General features: G+C 45.8%; 1 protein-coding gene across 3 annotated transcripts in view; it reads left to right on the plus strand.

Moving 5' to 3' along the window:
• ZNF462 (zinc finger protein 462) overlaps window positions 1-21,545 on the plus strand; it is a 208,460-nt gene that overhangs the window by 102,132 nt on the left and 84,783 nt on the right. For all 3 annotated transcript variants that reach the window (XM_086962073.1, XM_086962075.1, XM_086962074.1), the window contains exon 3: window positions 1,419-6,784. In XM_086962073.1, coding sequence (XP_086818199.1) covers window positions 1,419-6,784 — 5,366 coding nt within the window. The remainder of the gene's footprint in view (window positions 1-1,418; window positions 6,785-21,545) is intronic.

The raw sequence follows: 21,545 nt of genomic DNA on the forward strand, positions 1-21,545 counted from the left end.
AATGTATGCATCAAATTTCCTTTGGACAAAAATAAATGGGACCTCGCCGTTATCCATTATAAGACGATTATGTTGCAAGATTATTAAACAACGTAATGATTGCGATCCAATGGAACTCTGTGGCCATGCAATCTAGGCTGTGTGCCTGCCTGAGTATCAAACAAACACTGTGAGTAGTAAACTTCTGGTGTTGTCCTCTTTAATGTTTGCCACAAAACTGGGCTCTGCAGCGCAGGCAAGTGTTCCTCCTGTGTGAGCCAAAACTAGTCCATCCCCGAAAGAAACAAGAAAGTGGAGTACCACGACTTAGGCACTCCCTGTTCTTGACGCAACCTGGAAAGTAAAGAGGGGTGGCCACTCCGCTCTTGAGCCTTTCCTCACTTCCTCTGGCTATTACCAGGGAAAAACAATGTGGCATGTGGGAGCAACACTAAGGTACCCACTAGAATGGCGTGTGGATCTCCCCGCCGGGCCGGCTGTAGCCACCGCTGGCCCGGCGGGCGATTCGCCCGCCATCCACACCTCTAAGACCCCCCACCATATTAGGATGGCTGGGGGGTCTGCGGCGGATGGAAAGACCGCCCACCGCTTTTCCGCCGGTCGACTCGTCGACTGGGCGGAAAACATGGTTAATATGGTGGCGGTGTCTGCAAGACACCGCCATCCATATTAGGATTACGGCGGAGATCAGCCTTTCCATGGCGGCTTGCCGCCTTGGAAAGGCATGCTTTCTTTGTTACGGGCCCCCCTGGGTGTTGGGGGAGGTGCACATATTGGCATGGACAAGGTGGCAGGCACCGCGCGGTGCATGTCACCTTATGCATGCCAATACACAACATGAATTCCCAGCATTGTGGCGGGCGGTGCTGTGAGCACCACCCACCACAATGCTGGGTATAGGGGATGCCACCGCCGCGGTGGCATCATAATTGGAGGTGCGGGACCGCCGCACCCCTGGCGGACGGTCCCGCATTCCTTTACGGTGGTGGGCGGACTTTGTCCGCCCACCATCGTAATGGACCCCTAAGTTGCCGCCCACAAGCATTTTGCTTTTCATATTATGTGGTCCGCTTCATAAACTAAAAAGGGGCTTCACTTATACTCAAAGTTTTAGGTTTTATTCAGGTCATTAAAATCAATTGATACAAATTTTACTTATTGAATATGGTCACAGAAACAACCCTCTATCAAAACATTGAATTATTTTTTAATATAGAGTATTAGAATTCTCCGTGGTTTGAGAATTAGGCACTAATTTGTTGCCTCTCTTCTGTGTCATATAACCTATGCATGTTTTCCAGATTTTGAAATAACAGTGAAAAGAAAATCCGCAAATTCATCTGAATGTTTTTCTTTTAAAAATTGTGAGAAATATACATGTTTGGCATTGTCACAAATTTTCTTTTTTTATCTTGTAGAACACAATACAGCTCAGATGGGAAACGATACCTACTATGCGCACAGCTCTGGATACTATGGGCAATCTCCTTCTGCTCATTCAAAACCAACAAACAAATTCTTCCAGTGCAAATATTGTGTTCGCTACTTCAGATCCAAAACCCTACTTGTAGAGCACACAAGAAAGGTTCACAGTCATGCCACTGGAGCCGTTTCTGTTAATTCTCCAAATTATAATATTATGATGCATGAAGGTTTTGGGAAAGTATTTTCATGCCAGTTTTGTACCTACAAGTCACCAAGGCGTGCTAGAATCCTCAAGCACCAAAAAATGTACCACAAAAGCAGCCTGAAAGAATCTACAGTATCGGCCGCTGTTGCCGAGACTGTCTCCATGTCTGTGCAAGAAGCTGTTAAGGAGCTGCCAGCTGAAGTAGTCGAACGCAGTATATTAGAATCTATGGTCAAACCTTTAACAAAATCAAGGGGCAACTTCTGTTGTGAATGGTGTAGCTATCAAACTCCAAGAAGGGAACGTTGGTGTGACCATATGATGAAAAAGCATCGTGGCATGGTTAAAATTCTGTCAAGTCTAAGGCAGCAGGAAGGCCCCAATGTGCATGATCTGACACCAAAACGTGTTGAGAGCCCTACCTCAAATGCGAACTATATTCCCCAAAATGCTGTGGGACACGAGTTGTCCAATGCTCAGACTCAACATTTCAGAAGCTCTATGGGGAATGCAGCACCCAGAGGCAATACTTCTAAGTTTTCTCCTTACACATCCGTGAAACCCAAGTCCCATTACAATGATAGCATGATGACTATGGAGGAGCAACACCCTTATGGAATGACTGACATGATGGACCCTAGTTGTGACATGGACCCAAACAGTATGTTGAATGATTCCAGTTCAGATGACGAGCTTAATGAAATAGATGGTGAAAATGGTTTCAACTCCATGGATCATGATATGTCGGGGTTAACTGATGAGCCTCTTTTAGGATCAGAAAACAACAAACTTTTGGAAACTAAAGGAATTCCTTTCCGAAGGTACATGAACAGGTTCCAGTGTCCCTTTTGCCCATTCCTTACCATGCATAGGCGTAGCATCTCTCGTCATATTGAGAACATCCACCTTTCTGGTAAGACCCCAGTGTACAAATGTGAAGAATGCCCCTTCACCTGCAAAAGCCCAATAAAGCTTGGAGCCCATAAACAGTGCCACACGGGTGGAACGGTAGACTGGGACGCCCTCAGTTCCCATACGGATAGCATGCCTCCTTCTTTGAGTGATAGCTCGGCAAGCTATGAGGTTGGAAATGTAAATGGCAAAAAGTCTGGACTAATGTACGAATCTCTTACAGAAAACCCCTACAAATGTTCTATGTGCAGCTATTCTACCACTACTTTGAAAGGTCTACGAGTTCACCAGCAACATAAGCATTCATTTTGTGACAACCTGACAAAAATAAATGACCAAGCAAGTGTGTCACAGGACAGTGAAGCAGAGATGAATGCACCTTTTAATACTGTAAAGAAAAGCCAGACCTCAATTCTCGGGTTATCCTCTAAAAATAATTTTATTGCCAAAGCGTCTAGAAAGTTGTCTGGTGACTTCCCTCTGGATTTGTCACCAGTGAAGAAGAGAACTAGAATTGATGAGATAGCAAGTAACCTTCAAAGTAAGATTAGCCAAAACAAGCAGCAAGAAGATTCTATTATTAATGTAGAGGATGATGAAGAAGAGGAGGAAGAGAATGAGGTGGAGATAGAAGTAGAATTGGAAAGGGAGGAAGAACCAGCAGAGCAGCCTTTGGATACTCCAGAGTCATATGCACTTCAGCCAATGTGGTCCAGAGGTCACAATGAATCTAGCAAAGAGGCCAACTTCAGAAATAACCAACAGGACTACACTTCTACAAATGGGGCTGAAATTGAGCTGACAATATCGGAGGATGAAGAAGAAGAAGAGGAGGAGGAGGAATACTTTTACCAGAATCTCAAGGATCAACATGGAGAGAGTTTGTCAGGCAACCAGTCCGGACTCTATGGCGGACTTGAGCACAATGAAAACGCAGAGTATAGCGAAGAGTCTGGTCATCTCTATTATTGTAAACACTGTGATTTTAGCAACAAGTCAGCTAGGAGTGTAAGCACTCACTACCAGCGAATGCATCCATACATTAAATTTAGTTTTAGGTACATATTGGATCCCAATGATCACAGTGCAGTGTATCGCTGTTTAGAATGTTATATTGACTATAACAATTTTGATGATCTGCATCAGCACTATGTTGAGCATCACCCCGAAGCTATGAATGTGCTTAACTTTGATCAGTCAGACTTAATATATAGATGCCGTTTTTGTTCATACACTAGTCCGAATGTTAGAAGTCTGATGCCCCATTACCAAAGAATGCACCCTACAGTTAAAATAAACAATGCAATGATTTTTTCCAGCTATGTTTCAGAGCAACAAGAGGATCTGAGTTCAGAATCTCAGACACTAAGAGAAATCCTGAATTCTGCTCCTAAAAATATGGCCACATCTACACCCGTTGCCCAAGGTGGAAATGATACGCCTCCATCATTTAGTAAAACCCCTTCTAAAGACCCAGAGCCCAACCCTGAGACCCAAAAGGAGACACCACTTAATACAGTTGTAGTTTATGACTGTGATGTATGCTCATTTGCAAGCCCAAATATGCATTCGGTGTTGGTGCATTATCAGAAAAAACATCCAGAAGAAAAAGCTTCCTATTTCCGTATTCAGAAAACAATGCGTATGGTGTCTGCAGAGAAGGCTGCTGCAATTTCACAAATGGCTTTGGAGTCTAGCCCTGCTCCTTCTCCCAAACCTGCATCAATACCCACCTCACAGCCTGACTATAGTTATGAGCTATTCTACTGCAAACATTGTTCATACAGCAATCGTTCAGTTGTGGGCGTCCTTGTCCATTATCAGAAAAGACATCCCGAAATCAAGGTGACTGCAAAATACATCAAGCAGGCTGCTCCCACAGCAGCCATGATGCGAGGCGAAGGGGCCCCACCTAAGCCTCCACCAAAGAAACCAGGGCCCAAGCCGAAGCCCAAGCCTCCTGTGTCTCAGGAAAATTTGATGTACTTTTGTCAGCATTGTGATTATGGAAACCAAACAGTCAAAGGAGTACTCATCCACTATCAAAAAAAGCACCACGATTACTCGATGAATGCAGATTTGGTGAGAGCACATGCTGGTGAAATGAGAAGTCTCTGTGACCGGGGACAGAAGAAAAATGCTAGCAACACTCAATCAGCTGCTTCTAGCACCGGGCGAGAAAAATCTAAACTTAGGAATCTAAAGTGCAGGCAGTGTGCCTATTCTTCACCGTATTTCTATGCGCTTAAAAAGCACATGAAGAAAGATCACCCGAACTTGAAGGCAACGGTTACCTCCATTATGCGTTGGGCATTTTTAGATGGATTAGTTGAGGCTGGATATCACTGTGAGTGGTGCATTTATTCACATCCAGAGCCTAACGGTTTGCTTATACATTACCAAAGAAGACATCCTGAGCATTATGTAGACTACACATATATGGCTACTAAGCTCTGGGCAGGTCCAGACCAGTCCCCTCCATCCCAGGCAGCTCTGGCAGAGTCAAAGACGTATAAATGCAAAGAATGTACTTTTGAAGCCTCTACAATTTGGGATATTTCAAACCACTACCAGTCTTTCCATCCTTGGGCTTTGAATGGTGATGAATCTGTGTTACTTGATATCATCAAGGACAATAAGGATCCTTCCTCTAAGGCCAATGTTCAAACAGAGGAAGCTATACAAGCTCAGGGTGCTTCTGCCCAGAAACACGCTCCAGCAGAAGAGCCATTAGAGGATTTAAACGTTCATCGAGAAACATCAGTCCATTTGTCTTCTATGCATCCTGCGTTGTCCTCCTCCCCTTACCAATGCACTGTATGCCACTCTGAATACAATAACTTGCATGGCCTTCTAACCCACTATGGCAAAAAGCACCCAGGCATGAAAGTGAAGGCTGCAGATTTTGCACAAGACATAGATATAAACCCTACATCTGTATATAAGTGTCGTCACTGTCCTTACATTAACACTCGCATCCATGGCGTTCTCACACACTACCAAAAACGCCATCCGGCTATCAAAGTCACAGCTGAGGATTTTGTACATGATGTGGATCAACCACATGACACATCGCAGAATGAAGTGGAGGACACAAATAGGATTTTTAAACAGGGTTTTGGTGCATACAGATGCAAAATATGTCCCTACACTCATGGCACTTTAGAAAAACTCAAAATCCATTATGAAAAATATCATAATCAGCCAGAGTTTGACTTGTACTCAAAGTCATCCCCCCAAATTGCCCCAGTGGAGCCGGAACCTGCCATCGAAGAGGCTAGTCCGGAACCTGATGCAGAAGAGGACGAATTGGACATTGACCTACGCGATCCCCCCTATTCCACTTCACCACTGTCCTCTCACACTGTGTTCAAATGCCAGTTGTGCAAGTATTTCTGCTCCACCAGAAAGGGGATTGCTAGACACTACCGTATCAAACACAACAATGTGCGAGCACAGCCAGCGGGGGAGAATAACCTTTTCTCCTGTGCATTATGCACGTACACCAACCCTATTCGAAAAGGCCTCGCTGCACACTATCAGAAACGGCATGACATCGATGCTTACTATACCCACTGTTTAGCAGCCTCAAGAACGGTGAGTGATAAGCCACACAAAGTGATCATTCCATCTCCTCCAAAGGACGATTCGCCTGAATTAAGCGAAGAGCTTAAGAGTGCTGTTGAAAGAAAGAAATGCTCACTTTGCTCATTCCAGTCTTACAGTAAAAAGGGGATTGTGTCCCATTACATGAAGCGCCATCCTGGTGTCTTCCCCAAAAAGCAGCATGCAAGCAAGTTGGAAGGGTACTTCACTGCAGTGTATGCTAGTGAAAACGAAACACCCAGCCTGCCTGATGAGAGCAATGACGTGGATGTTGAAACGGTGGAGGAGCCAGAACCTGAACCGAAGGAGACCGAACTGCTCCCCTACCGATGCGTGAAGTGCTTCAAGTTATCTTTTAGCACAGCTGAGCTCCTCTGCATGCACTACACTGACCACCACAGCAAAGATTTGAAAAAGGACTTCGTCATACTGGACAACAGCACGCGATCTCACAACAGTGCGTTCCAGTGCAAACACTGCGATAGTAAACTTAGCAGCATAGAAGACTTAACTTTGCACCTAAATGGTCACAACGAAGAGTTCCAAAAGCGAGCAAAACGACAGGAGAGGAGGAAACAACTTCTGATCAAGCAAAAATATACAGATGGTGCTTTTGCAGACTTCAAACTAGGGAAGGTAAGTGGCCCTCACTTGTGAGTCTGAATTATCACTAATACACCTTTTATCACTGAGTTGTAGTGCAATCTGAAAATGTAAATTCAAATTAAATGCATAACAGACCTGGTGTTCAGCAGATGAGTCCAAAAGAAATCAAGTATACAAAGTAATTGGAGCAGTACTCCAGTATAGCACTGGCCGTATATTTGATTACAAATTCATCACTAATAAAATGTAACAGTCAGAAACTTTGCTACAATTGTTAATGCTATTGATCTCTAAGAAACTGAATGCACATATCTTTCATTCTCACTCTTTATCTTTCCAATCTGTTGTGCTCTTTGTCATCATGTTTGAAAGACTAAAAGCTAGTTTGACAAGACAACTCCTGGATAAAACTTTAGGATTTAATGCAGCTATGCCTCAGTTTGCTATTTCTCTACCTACCGACTCATCCTTTGAATGTTGCACTGCATAATGATGTTTTACTTCAGTTCTAGGGCTTTTCTACAACATTTTAAGATGGTCTCTCAAGTGCTTGCTCGGGTAACGCAGTTATTCTTAATCTGTTTTCCCTTAGCTGGTTTTGGGACTACACTTTCTGGGCCATAAGGAACCTAACCTTCATTTCAGAAGTTCACAAAACAGGCCTGTCAGTCTCTTCCGGAATGTCATGTAAATCTAATGCTGAATGTGGCACTGGTCAAAGCAATGTATGATTAGCACAAGTCACTTTGCTTGTGTTACCAGATCCATTACTTATTATTCTACGGAGTGCAGATTCAGTTTCTAGTGCCCCGTGTGACTGGAGGATGTCCTGGTGCTTAAGTAGGCTCCAATGGATAGTACATCAACAGGTGCAGAGTTTCCACAGTTGTTGGCTTATGGGACCCCTGTTCCCCTCTAATGCTAAAGGAAGAGCAGAGGCTTTGACAGACAGTAAACTTGTGTAGCGGTTGAGTCGGTGCTCACATAGGCAAAAAAGCATGGGAATGTAGGAGGATCCCAAGCGAGAGTACCCAGAAGCTGCTGTTGATACCACAGTGTAGGGACAGTCCACTGCCTGGAGGGAGGAGTAAGTGATTGTAAGGAAGCTTCCAGGCTTTTAAAATAGGACCCCCCTACATGGCGAATTCCTGGTGGGCACCACAGAAAAGCTCGAGGCACGTTTGAACTGTTTTTAGTGTGCTTTGAGTAGTTAGGCACAAACTGTCCTGATGAGCTGCTGAGTCACAGCTCAAAGAAATTAATGAAACTGGGTTTGGGGTACTTTGTGGAACGTAAGGGCACAATCTGAACATGCTGTGATGGGGGAAATAAAAAATGTATGGCAAAGAAACAACATTTTGGCATCATTCCGATGGAAATTAAGAACGGAAGGAAATATTTATTGCTGGCAATATGCATATCTGTGTTAGATCTTCATAGAAATTTTGATAAAGGTCGTTTGAAGGCCACAAATCAACCATGTACAAAAGAAGGTGAAATATGAACGACATATAACGTGTATAAGAGTGCTTCGGCTCAGAGAGAGAAGAGGGAATACTGAGGCAGGTACAGATGAACTTCCGTTAAATAAGTCACTGTGCAAAAGGCTAAAAACAAATCTTGTCTTTAGGGCCATCTCCATTGAATCGTTGTACAATTTCTGCCAGTACACCATCGGATTGTAGACGAAGAAGTGCAAAAAAAGGAATACAAGGCAACAGGCCTTCTCCATCTATGCACCCAGGATCTTGAACAACATATTCATCAGGATTGCTCCCACACTGGTCTAATTTAGGGTATAGCTGAACACACCTTTAAATAATCGTACACCATGATGCCGTGCTAGTTCACTTTTGCCCCTAGAAATCAGCTACCACTTTATTTACACATCACATTGAATTTGGCTTGAACTCTGTACAGTGCTCTGCTGCCTTTTGGTTAGGTTTCGTCTGTATAAATAGCGCACACATAAATACAGGGCGGAGAAGTTGGAAAATGTAAACAGATTGCTGAACATACTGATTATGCTTACCAGTGGACTCTCAGGTTTAAGAAGTCAGTAAAAAGTTGATCAAACGGGCAATGTATGAGAAGGGAGGAAAGAGTGGCCCAATGGTCTTGCAGTATCCTACAAAGAACGAAGAGTTGCTGAGAGAGTGGCTAAAAAGAGAATCTAAACTATAAGTGAAAACACATCTTACTTTCTGGCTTGAGGTCTCTCACCAGAAAGAGATGACAGCTGAGCAGGACAACTAAAAGTATTTTGAGTTGTGGGAATACCTAATTTTTTCAGCCAATGAACCCAATGATAAATAATGAAGGGAAATTATTCATTCTCACAGAAAGAAAGACCAAAACAACTGCACAAACACACTCTCTCATAGTCCTAACACCACGCATATTCCACATTGCCTCCACAATGTTTCGTATGGTGGCTTGTATTTTTCATAGGTGACCTGACTGAGCTCAGTGTGTTCACAGAGTTGGAAGTTTAGCATTACAAGGGCATTGGTTTAGTCTTTAATGAAGCAATTTGAGCTACATTTTTTAATTTTAGAGTTGACTCAGTTTGTGAGTCAAGGTGTTAACCTACACCTCAGTAGAAATTTAATGAAGGAGCATTTTCCTTATAAGGTAAATTAACAAAACGTCTGTGTGATGTTTCTGCAGACATTTTGAGGCAGTACAAAGTAGCATAATTATCAAGCTCATTGGATAAGGTCTCATTGGATAAGGTCTTCTTTGGCTTGGCCCTGATGACCTCATCGCTAGAGATTCTTTTAAGCATTATGTGGCAGAGAATTACTTTTCACTCATAGAAAAGCCTCAGTAGTAGCAAGTATCCTTAGATTCTCTTTCTTATGATTTCACCTACTTTTCATTGAAATGTGTAGCTGATTTGATTGATGAAGCGGAGGTTTCTTCATAAAGTGCAGACCTATTTTTCTTCTAGTTTCAATAAAGCTCAATGAAGCGAGATCCACCACTGAAGGATGAAACAAGCTTCCTGAGTAATAGTATTAACATTCTAATAGTACTGTTACACACTCCAAATTAAAAGAACAATAGGTGTTCGTTCCTCCTACCCCTTCCCTCCTCACCCGTCTTTACTCCTCATCTTGACCCTCCAGAAGCCTCAACTTTATAATAGAGATCCTTTATAAAGAAATAGAGTGTGTCGTTAGAAACATAAGAGAAGGCAAAGATAGGGACTTATTACAAGTAGTCTTTCTTCTGGGGGATTTAATCTGGTCTACTAAATACACTTCAAAGATGCCAAATTCAATTTCCAGTCCTTCTCCAGCACTCAAGAGTTCTCTCTTGTATATTTGGTGTTGAGCTTGTTTATATTATAAACTGTCTATCTGCCCAAAGCAATCCCAGAGTTCTGACAAAAACCTCAGTCAATCTATCCATGTCTGTCCTTAGCCCGACAAGTGTTGCATGTCTGCTTGTCTAGAAGTTATCTTTTTCACAATTTGTACTAACAGGTTTCTTGGCCAACTAGCAAATATTAAATTACCCTCTAACTAGGATGTTATTGTATAGATATTGAGTTTTCCTCATTTGGATGCTGTTGCCACGTTTTTGTGACCAAACCCATCATCGGTATAGTGAACCCAAGAACATGATTGCTTCTTCTACAGGAGTCCCAGTTCAAAGCCCAGCAGTCTCAAGCCATTGCTTTCAATAGACCTGCACTAGTGACTTCTATGCACTCCAATTTCAGCTTGCATCTGGAGGACACTTGCTACAAATCTACTTAAGGAAGTTTTGTTTCTTTCCCTAAAGTAACAAAGGCTATCCTTATTTTCCAGAACAAGTATCTGTAAAACAATGTACTGGGGCTCTGTCAAAGACAGATCTACAGTCTTGATTTCGCACAAGATGTATATCTTTAAAAAAAATCTTTTTATTGAAGAACCAGCTCCGTAACTTTGCACATCGGTTAGCAATGGTAATACACTGACAATCAATAATAAAATAGACCACAGCTGCACAAACAATGATTAGGCCCACCTCCCACGACCGAACCTCCCACCAAACATTGACGTAACCCCTGCAACCCCCCAATTGAGACCCACCAATGCATACACATATTATTCATTACCTCCAACCCATTCTCCCTTCTCCCCCCAAGATGTATATCTCAGACCAGTGTTTGTGAACCTGCAGCCTGGGAGCCACTCTGGATCCGCAAGGCCTATTCAGAGAGTTTGTGTCTATTTTCCAAAATTACATATTATTAAAATTAATAAATTAAAATTACTGTATGATCTACAAATAAAAAAAATTACAATTGTAAAACATTTCCAAATTTGATTGTGAATTAAGCTGCATATTTCAGTATTTAGGCATTTGTTTGGTGTATGATTGTTTTTGTATTTGTGTGCATTGGTTTGAAGTTCAAATCATAGAAATTGCTTCGGTTGGGGCACTCAGCTTCTAATACTGACTCAATGGAGGTCTTCAGATTCAAGTAATGATTCAATGGGGATCCACAGCAGTCAAAAGGTTAATAACCGCATTTCTTAACCAACCCCTTTAAGCACCTCAGAGCTCCTCAAATTCATAGCAGATGTTCTTGTTTTACTTGGAAAGGGTAGACTAATTACTTTGCATTACATTCTTCCATTTTTTTTGTCCACTGCAGTTACATTTTTACTTTCCCTCTAAGAGAATCTTGCCATTGTTTTGGCTATACTGATTAGGAATTGTGAAAAACAATAATAATCTTTGTGACTGCTGGTCTTAAGCCTGTCAAGTATCCTAAGTCTTTTCCACAATCACTAATACTGCTTCTATCAGAGAGGGACATCTAACCACAGATTCATTACCTTTGAATTTCCCTGGCATCTGACTGGATCCGTAAGATTTTTCTTCCAGCAATAACCTTGTGCGCCGGTAGGTGGCATCGGTTGGCTCCACATTACCTCAGCGTTGTCGTGTCTGCCGTTGTGACGTCTGCATCACCTATATAGGTGCCACCTCGGCATGCTGATGTCCATTCTTTTCTAAGTGCAGATTCGTGAAGAGAGCTACCCTCTGTCACTTTTTGACAGCCTTTTTTTCGGGATTTCCAGCTGGAGTTTTCCAGACTGGGTTTTCCCTCTCACTGTTCTTCCTGCCAACAGAAGCTTGTCCACTCCAGGACCTGCTTAATTCTAGCTGCAGCACCTACTAGCTCATCAAAGGCGAGTCTGAATGCGCCCATCCGCGTCTGGACCGCGCCTAGCGCCATGACCCATGGCCCTCCAAAGATACACCATCGGCTAGTTCTGCACCCTCGAGGCTGCAATACATCAATCAAACAATCTTCTAAAGTGTGACTACTCAACTGTGAGGGTCTCAAGGCGTTGGATTGGGGGGGACCTAGGTCTGCGGTTCAGTTGAAGAGCCAGGTCTTGAGGGCCTTCCTGAATTGCAGCAGCGATGGTGATTGCCTGAGGTGCAGAGGCAGGGAGTTCCATGTCTTTGCAGCGAGGTAGGAGAAGGATCTTCCTCCAGCCGTCGTCTTGCAGATCTGTGGGACGGTGACGAGGGCCAGTTGGGTGGATCGGAGATGTCTGGTGAATGTGTAGAAGGGGAGGCAGTGATTGAGGTATGCAGGTCCCGCGTTGTGAAGGGCTTAGTAGGTGTATTTGAGAAGCTTGAAGGTGATTCTCTTGTTGACAGGTAGCCAGTGAAGGGCTCTCAAAAACACTGCAACAGTAGTGACCCACGCTCCACAGTAGGACCTGTTGGCTGCGCCCACTGCCACTTCACCTGCCACTGCACCAACACCAGCCCACACACCGGCATTACCCTGAACAAAAGCACCAACTCACATGCACCCTTCTCAACACACACTCACTATGCAAGCTTTCACCGAATTATGGCACCTCATCGCCACCCTTGCACCCAACATAGTCTTCCTCACGGAGACCTGGCTCAACCCCACATCTGTCCTAGACATTGCCACAGTGATCCCCGACGGATATAAAATCACTCACGAGGACTGCACCACCAAGCCGGGAGGAGGAATAGCCATCATCCACAAAGATAACATACAGTGTACCACAACCATCAACACCACCACCACACCCCCATGGAACATCTCTACTTCAAGTTCCACACGAATGAGAAGACAACCATCAGAGGCACTCTCACATACCTACCCCCAGGCCCCTAACCCTTAGACTCCAAGGGCTACATCTTCCTAGGCGACCTAAATTTCCATATCGAACAACAAAAACACTGCATACCTCCTTGACAGTATAAGCAGCCTCTAATTGACGCAGATCATCCACGACCCTACAAACACTGCAGGACATGCTGGACCCAATTTTCACCTCCAGCAACAGTGTCATATACAGCCATGTCACAGAACTCACATAGACCTATTACTCTATTGTTCTCTCCAGCATCTCCTTCCCCCGCACCGCCATCCCCATGATGACCAACGCCCCCCACCAGAGTTGGAGCAAAATCTCAGATACCACATGGGCGAGTGCCCTCAATACCTCCAACCCTGTTACCGCCACCAACCTCGAACAGGGAGTGAAAAACGTCAACGCATAGATCACTAATTGTGCAGACCGCATCATCCCCATCAAGAGCAACATCTAGAGACAATCCTCCAAAAAGGCCTGCTGGTACACCTAAGAACTCAGATCAACTAAAGAGACCACAAACAGTTGAAGAGGAGATGGCGCACCAGCAAGGGCATCTCGGAGAGGGCCGCCTTAAAGACCTTTCTCAGTCTCTACCATTGCCTACTGAGGGCAACAAAGAAGACATCCCTTACCACATGCATCGAAACCAGTGCCAACAACACCAAGGAACTTTTCAACATCATTGAGGAATTCTCCAACCCGGTTGCCAGCAAAAACAACATCACACCTTCACAGGAGCTGTGCGACAACCTCACCCACTTATTCCACGACAAGATTGCAACCATATACGGAAACTTCAAACCCCAACTGACACCAACGGACTTCCTCGACGGATACACCACCACCGTAACGGACACGTACTACACACTGACCATCCTGGAACATCCTCTCCACCCTGGACACCACCTCCACCATGAAATCCTTCCACTCGCGAGCTCCCACAGACCCATGCCTGCACCACATATTCAACCTTGGAAACCAATGGATCGGCCAGGAACTCACCACCCTACTCAATACCTCTATCACTACCGCATTATTTTCCGACGCTTGGAAACACGCTGAAGTCAGGCCTGCACTCAAAAAACCCTTCACCGACCCCAGCAAACTGAAAAAATACTATCCAATCTCCCTGCTCCCATTCCCACTTAAGGGTCTGAAAAATATCATCAGCAATCAACTCATGACACACCTGGAGCAACTACTCAAGGCCTCCCAATCCAGCTTCTGCAGCAATCCCAGCCCCAAAACTGCCCTGATCGCAGCCACCGACAACATCTGACCCCTCTTCGACCAAGGAGAAACAGCAGCTTTGATCCTCCTTGACCTCTTGGCAGCCTTCAACACCATATCCCACCACACACTGATCGAAAGACTACACCACATCGGCATCCAAGGAGACGGGCTCAGATGGATCCCCTCTTTCATCACTAGAACAACCCAGAGGATCCACCTCCCACCTTCACCTCTGAACCCAAGGAGATCATCTGGGGTGTCCCTCAGGGCTCATCCCTCAGCTCCACGCTCTTCAACATATATATGACCCAGATGGCCAAAATTGTTAGATTCCATGGTCTCAACATATTTTCCTATTCAGATGACACCCGAACTAACTTCCACAGATGCATTATAAATGTAGCTGAATAGATGAAAAACAGCAACCTGCAGCTGAACACCGGCAAGACGGAAATACTGATCTTTGTCTATAGCATCAACACATGGAACTACTCCTGGTGGCCATCAGACCTAGGACTCTCACCCACTCCATGAGTGCCTGAAACCTCGCAATCATCATCGACAAGCTCACCTTAATATCACAGATCAATGCCGTCTCCTCCGTCTGCTTCCTCACTCTGCGCATGTTGCGCAAGATCTTCTAATGGCTAGCCCTGCACACGAGACGCACCATGACACAAGTGCTTGTCACCACTTGACTGGACTTCGGCTATGCCCTCAACATAGGAATCTCCGCACACCTCCTACAGAGACTTCAGACCATACAGAACGCCGCAGTCCGACTCCTCGTCCTTCCCTGACGAACCCACATCACACCCCACCTCTGGAAACTCCACTGGCTCCAATAAACAAAGAGAGTCGGAAGGTCTGTTAAACAACGTATCTGAGTCAGTGAGGTCCTAATAAAGTGACCCTTTTGGATTGCACTGAACCAGGCCCAGTGGTCACACGACACAAATATGTATAAGAAATCCTATCAGCCCACCCATCTGGCGGAGCCTCGTCATGTAGGACCTCTAACCAGAGTGGTGAGTCAAAGCCCAGATGACATGGCCAGACAACACACACTACTGGATCATCTTGTGAAAGTGTCCGTGCCACAGAGTGGTGCTGAAAGAGTGCAGTGCAAAACAGGGAATAAAGTGTAAGTGATCTAAAATGGCGGTCGAGGCAAAGAAAAAATGTTTTTATTAAAGGTATTCACCAGGACGCCAGATTAAAAAGAAGTGTAGAACAGTGTGACAAAATCACTGTGATGCTTTGCTGTGTTGTAAATTAGGCCAACATGTTTCTGCCGAAGGTGACACTACACCGGCATTCTTCAGGGCCAACTACAAAAAGATGTTGCTACTGCAAAGGTACACTTAGACATTTGAAAGTGAAAAAAGAAGGAACAGACCAAAATGTTTGTTAAAGGCCTGTCCGTACTCCTGGTGTGGTCAACTAGACCATCCTACCATATCCTCCGGATCAGAAGTTGATAGAGGAAGATATCCTAAAAATGAAAACACAAAAGAAACAACAATTGTTGTACATTGTACAGTCAAAATAGACTATTCACAATATCAGGACCAACAAATGAACTCAGCTAGGCAAGTCCCTATTAGGACGGCCATATATTATAAGGGTTTCATATTAAAGTAAACCACCAGTCAATGCTGAACATTAATTCCATGCATGATGTAAAAGGACTTACCCAGCTATATGTGGGAGTCAAGCCTCACCTCACCCGGCAACGGCTCGGAGATTGAGGCCCCGCTCTGTGCACAGAACAAAGAAATATGTTTTGAACTTATCACCCTGAGTTGACTAGGAGAACTGTAGTCAAACTTAGGTTGTACAATCTATGCATGAAACTGGTTGTAAAACTATCCCCACTGAACGCTATCCCCTGGGAGACAAGGAAGGGTCTGGCTAAAAACTAGTGTCTAGTAAGTGGCAAGCACAGTCAATCTGGAATGAGCACCTGTATATCACTAGTGCCTCTTCTATGGATATGCCATCAGTTGTATCCACTGAGCCAAGGGCTAGATGTGGAAAAATATATATATGGCTCAGGGATTGACTATATTAGACCGGTGGGTCTAAAGTTCAACACCCCCTGTCCTGTGCCCAAAAGGAAGGTTACATACAGTCAAGTGAACCTGGACAAATCCTTAGAGTCTGTTGATGTAAAAGAGAAGAGGAGCTCAAAGATAAAACTAAAGCTCACAATAGCGTCTGCTTTCAAGGAATGTCACCTACAGCAAAGCTAAACATGAAAAGAAGAAGAAGGAGGGGCCACATAAGGACCACAGGGCTAAGCGCTGCGCCAAATGAACCAGCTGCTCACCTCTCCGTCGGTACCCCTAGGCAGACACCAAAGCTTTGGTGTCTGCCTAGGGGTACCGACGGAGAGGTGAGCCCCTCCTTCTACTTCTTCTACTTTAGACCCACCGGTCTAATATAGTCAATCCCTGAGCCATATATATATTTTTCCACATCTAGCCCTTGGCTCAGTGGATACAACTGATGGCATATCCATAGAAGAGGCACTAGTGATATACAGGTGCTCATTCCAGATTGACTGTGCTTGCCACTTACTAGACACTAGTTTTTAGCCAGACCCTTCCTTGTCTCCCAGGGGATAGCGTTCAGTGGGATTAGTTATACAACCAGTTTCATGCATAGATTGTACAACCTAAGTTTGACTACAGTTCTCCTAGTCAACTCAGGGTGATAAGTTCAAAACATATTTCTTTGTTCTGTGCACAGAGCGGGGCCTCAATCTCCGAGCCGTTGCCGGGTGAGGTGAGGCTTGACTCCCACATATAGCTGGGTAAGTCCTTTTACATCATGCATGGAATTAATGTTCAGCATTGACTGGTGGTTTACTTTAATATGAAACCCTTATAATATATGGCCGTCCTAATAGGGACTTGCCTAGCTGAGTTCATTTGTTGGTCCTGATATTGTGAATAGTCTATTTTGACTGTACAATGTACAACAATTGTTGTTTCTTTTGTGTTTTCATTTTTAGGATATCTTCCTCTATCAACTTCTGATCCGGAGGATATGGTAGGATGGTCTAGTTGACCACACCAGGAGTACGGACAGGCCTTTAACAAACATTTTGGTCTGTTCCTTCTTTTTTCACTTTCAAATGTCTAAGTGTACCTTTGCAGTAGCAACATCTTTTTGTAGTTGGCCCTGAAGAATGCCGGTGTAGTGTCACCTTCGGCAGAAACATGTTGGCCTAATTTACAACACAGCAAAGCATCACAGTGATTTTGTCACACTGTTCTACACTTCTTTTTAATCTGGCGTCCTGGTGAATACCTTTAATAAAAACATTTTTTCTTTGCCTCGACCGCCATTTTAGATCACTTACACTTTATTCCCTGTTTTGCACTGCACTTTTTCAGCACCACTCTGTGGCACGGACACTTTCACAAGATGATCCAGTAGTGTGTGTTGTCTGGCCATGTCATCTGGGCTTTGACTCACCACTCTGGTTAGAGGTCCTACATGACGAGGCTCCGCCAGATGGGTGGGCTGATAGGATTTCTTATACATATTTGTGTCGTGTGACCACTGGGCCTGGTTCAGTGCAATCCAAAAGGGTCACTTTATTAGGACCTCACTGACTCAGATACGTTGTTTAACAGACCTTCCGACTCTCTTTGTTTATTGTAGCTTGACTTGGGGGTTTAGAGTTTGGTAGGTCTATAAACATAGTCCCCTTGACCCTCCTTAACCTTTGTTTTCCAACTCCACTGGCTCCCCACACAGAAGAGATGCCAATTCAAGCTGTTAACCCATTCACACAAGGCTCTACGCAACCAAGGGCCCACCTACATTAACCACTGCCTGAACATCCACCAACTGTCGAGAAGACTGTGCTCCGCCTCCCTTTAACTTGCCCATTCTCCCTGCATCTACTAAAGCAGAATTGGAGGACATTCCTTCTCCCACTTCGCAGCAAAGACCTGAAACAGCCTCCCCACGCACCTCTTGACTATCACCTCACTTCTAGAATTACAAATGGCCCTCAAGACCTGGCTGGTGAAACAAGCCTCTGGAACCTGCAAGCGTGTGGATACCCTATTGGGTGAATATTTACTCTTTATAACTCCTTGTTGATTGATTGAAACCATGCGGCGCCTGCCGCTGCACCATGTCGGAGAATAATCAACACCTGATGTCTTTGGTGACAGGAGCGCTACCAAACTCGGAAGTCGTGCTCAGACTGCCAGGCCATGGCTCCAAAAGCTTTGAGGAAGCTGTCCCTAAAGTTGCTTGTGGCCCGGAGTTGGGCACCGCGTCGTTTTCCCTGGAGACCTCGTTCTCAGTCCTGGTCCAGGCACCGCTCCTGGAGTCCTAAGTCCTCGTCCTCACAGTCATTGAGTAGGTCAGGTAAGAGGCATAAGAAACTCAAGAAGTCAAAGCATGCTTCGACTTCTCCCTGTCTGTCGGCCGACGTGACTGAGGAGTCTCGGCACTCCAGGCCTCGTTCTGCGATACCTGTGCCTTGGTCGGCTCCACGCTTTCATGCCTTTCCGAGAGCCGCAACCCCGACGCAGCTCAAAGAGTTTTATGAAGCCATGTACCTCATATTTGGGCGGCTGGACCCTCCTGGAGCGCCTTAGGGCCCTGGAAGTTTAGAGGAGACTCAATAACGTTCCGATGCTCCCCGGATCCGGTAGTGGAGCCGGATGTATGCCGATCACGCCACTGTGACCTTCCCTGGTGCCAGCCCTGTCGCCACTGGTCCCCCCGCCCACCTGGTGGCTCCAGCCCCGTTCTTATCCCTGAGCCGGATCTCCTGATCCGGTGCCAACTACAGGCTTGGGTCCTAGGTTAGTTCCTCAGCCTTATTTTGAAGGGCTAGGAATAGAGAAAGATTGGGAGGGGTCGCTGGACCCTTTACAAGACCAGCCTGAACACTAATTGGACTGGTATGAGGAATTGGGTGAGGCTAGTGGACTGGATACCTCTCCAGATTCTGGCCTGCATTCTCCCCCTACCATGGCTATGGAGGAGGGAGCTTCATATGCTATGGTGTTGAGAAGAGCAGCTGAAGTCCTGGACCTTCAGCTCCCTTTAGTGGAAGTGAAGACTAACAATCTTGACAGAGGTCTTGCAGCCGGGTGTCTCCTCCTCATAACCCCTGCTGCCATTCAACAAGACCTTGATTGATGTCCTTCTAAGAACCTGGTCTAAGCCCAGCATTGGGGCTCCTGTGAATAGGACAATCGCTCACCACTATCGCCCTGCACCGGGTGGCCCACCAACCACCCTACCATGAGAGCATGCTTGTCCACGCCTCTTCTTCACAAGGCGTGTTCCCTTCCGCACCCCCGGACAGAGAATCCAAGAGGCTGGATAGTTGGGGTAAGAAAATCTTTTCTTTGGCCAGCCTTGCGTTGCGGTCAGTGAACACTGCATGCCTATTAGGCTGTTATTCCCACTCCCGTAGAGGCCCGTGCCATCCTCTCCCAAGCGGTAACAAATGGGAGAGATGCGCGAAGTTCACCAGTCATTGTGAGCTTGACACAACCGACTCGCTGGGCAGAGTGATGTCATCAACAGTAGCTGTTTGACGCCACACCTGGCTGAGAACGTCTGGCTTTTTTCTGGAGGTCAATACTTTCCTCATGGACATTCCCTTTGATGGTACCCATCTCTTCGGAGACAAAGGAGACATGGCCCTAGAGAGCTATAAGAACTCACTCGCAGGCTATGGCCAAGTCCTTGGGCCTCACAGTGGCCACACATCTCCTGTCTGGTGTTCGTCCCTTTCGTGGCTACAGAAGGGGCTTTGAGTTACTACAGCCATACCCCAGCCACAAGGCACCGCAAGTTCAGCAACCTCTGAGCGGCCTGGGCGCGGCTTGTTCCGGCCCCATGGGTCAGGTGGCCAGAGGTCAGGTCAATCCACCTAACACCCCTGCATCCACAGCCTCCAAACCCTTCTAGGTTGGCCCTTCAAGATCATGGGCAGCCAGGTGGTGGCAGGATGAGCCATCACCTCCACCACTGACAAAATATCACATCAAACAGGTGGGTTCTTCAGAAAGGCCAAAGGGGCTTGTCCCTTCCCTACAAGACTACCCCTCCCTCATTGCCTCAAAATTACTACCGGCTGCCGGAGAATCCATTGATTTTCCTTCAGGAGGAAGTCATGACTCTTGGCCAAAGGAGCAATAGAGAGGGTTCTGGCACCAGAAGTAGGCTGTGGTTGTTACTCCCGCTACTTTCTGGTCCAGAAGAAAGAAAAAGGCCTGCACCCTATCCTAGGTCTGCGAGAACTCAGTTACTTCAACAAAAAGGAAAAGTACAAGATGCTCACTCTAGCTCAGGTCTTGTGTGCCCTGGAACCAGGATACTGGATGATTGCGTTGGACTTGCAGGGCACCTATTTTCACAATCCCTTTCTGCCTGCTCATCGATTCTACCTGCGGTTTACAGTAGGCCACGAGCACTTACACTTCATCTTGCTCCCCTTTGGCCTTGACAACGCCGCTTGGGTGTTCGCCAAGGCAATAGCTTTGGTCGCAGCTCATCTGTGCGATCAGGGGTGTCAATCTTTTCCCATCTAGACGACTGACTGTTGAAGGCGAACTCATCCCAGGCTGTTGTCTCCCAACTCTAGACTATGTCAGTACCTACTGCATTCGCTGGGGTTTACTATGAACATGCTGAAGTCACACCTAACTCCTTCTAAGACGCTCCCTTTCATCAGAGCTGTTCTGGACACAGTGCAGTTTCTGGCCTATTCTTCCGAGCTGCAAGTCCAGGATATTCTGGTTATGATACGGATGTTTCAGCCTCCTTCCTGGATTTTGGTGAGAATGACTGCTGCTGGGCCTCATGGCCTACTGCATCCTGCTTGTGACACTATGCGGGGTCTGCTGTGGGAACTGAAGTTCCAGTGGACGCAGCATCATGGGAATCTCTCCAACATGGTCCAGATCTCGGAGGGAACTGTGCAGGATCTGCAGTGGTTGCTGATCAACCATGATTGGGTCAGAGGCATATCCCTCTCGCTTTCCCACTCAGATCACACAGTAGTGACAGATGCATCACTCCTGGGATGGGGCGGCCATCTGGGAGAGGTGGAGATCAGAGGACTCTGGTCTCATGCACAATCCGGACTCCACATCAACCTGCTGGAGCTCAGTGTGATTCGCTTAGCATTGAAAGCCTTTCTATCTTCAATCAAGGGAAAGCTGGTTCAAGTGTTTGCGGACAATCCCACCGCCATGTGATGCTGCAACATCGGGCTGGGGTCGTGGACTCTTTGTCAAGAGGCCCTGCGTTGCTGGAAATGGCTGGAACAGCAGGGTAATCCCTGGTGGTTCAACACCTGGCAGGTTCTCTGAACGCCAGGGTGGACGAACTCTGCCGTCAATGCCTAGCGG

Source organism: Lissotriton vulgaris, chromosome 3_1 (assembly GCF_964263255.1).
Source record: "Lissotriton vulgaris chromosome 3_1, aLisVul1.2, whole genome shotgun sequence".
NCBI classification, from domain to species: Eukaryota; Metazoa; Chordata; class Amphibia; order Caudata; family Salamandridae; genus Lissotriton; species Lissotriton vulgaris.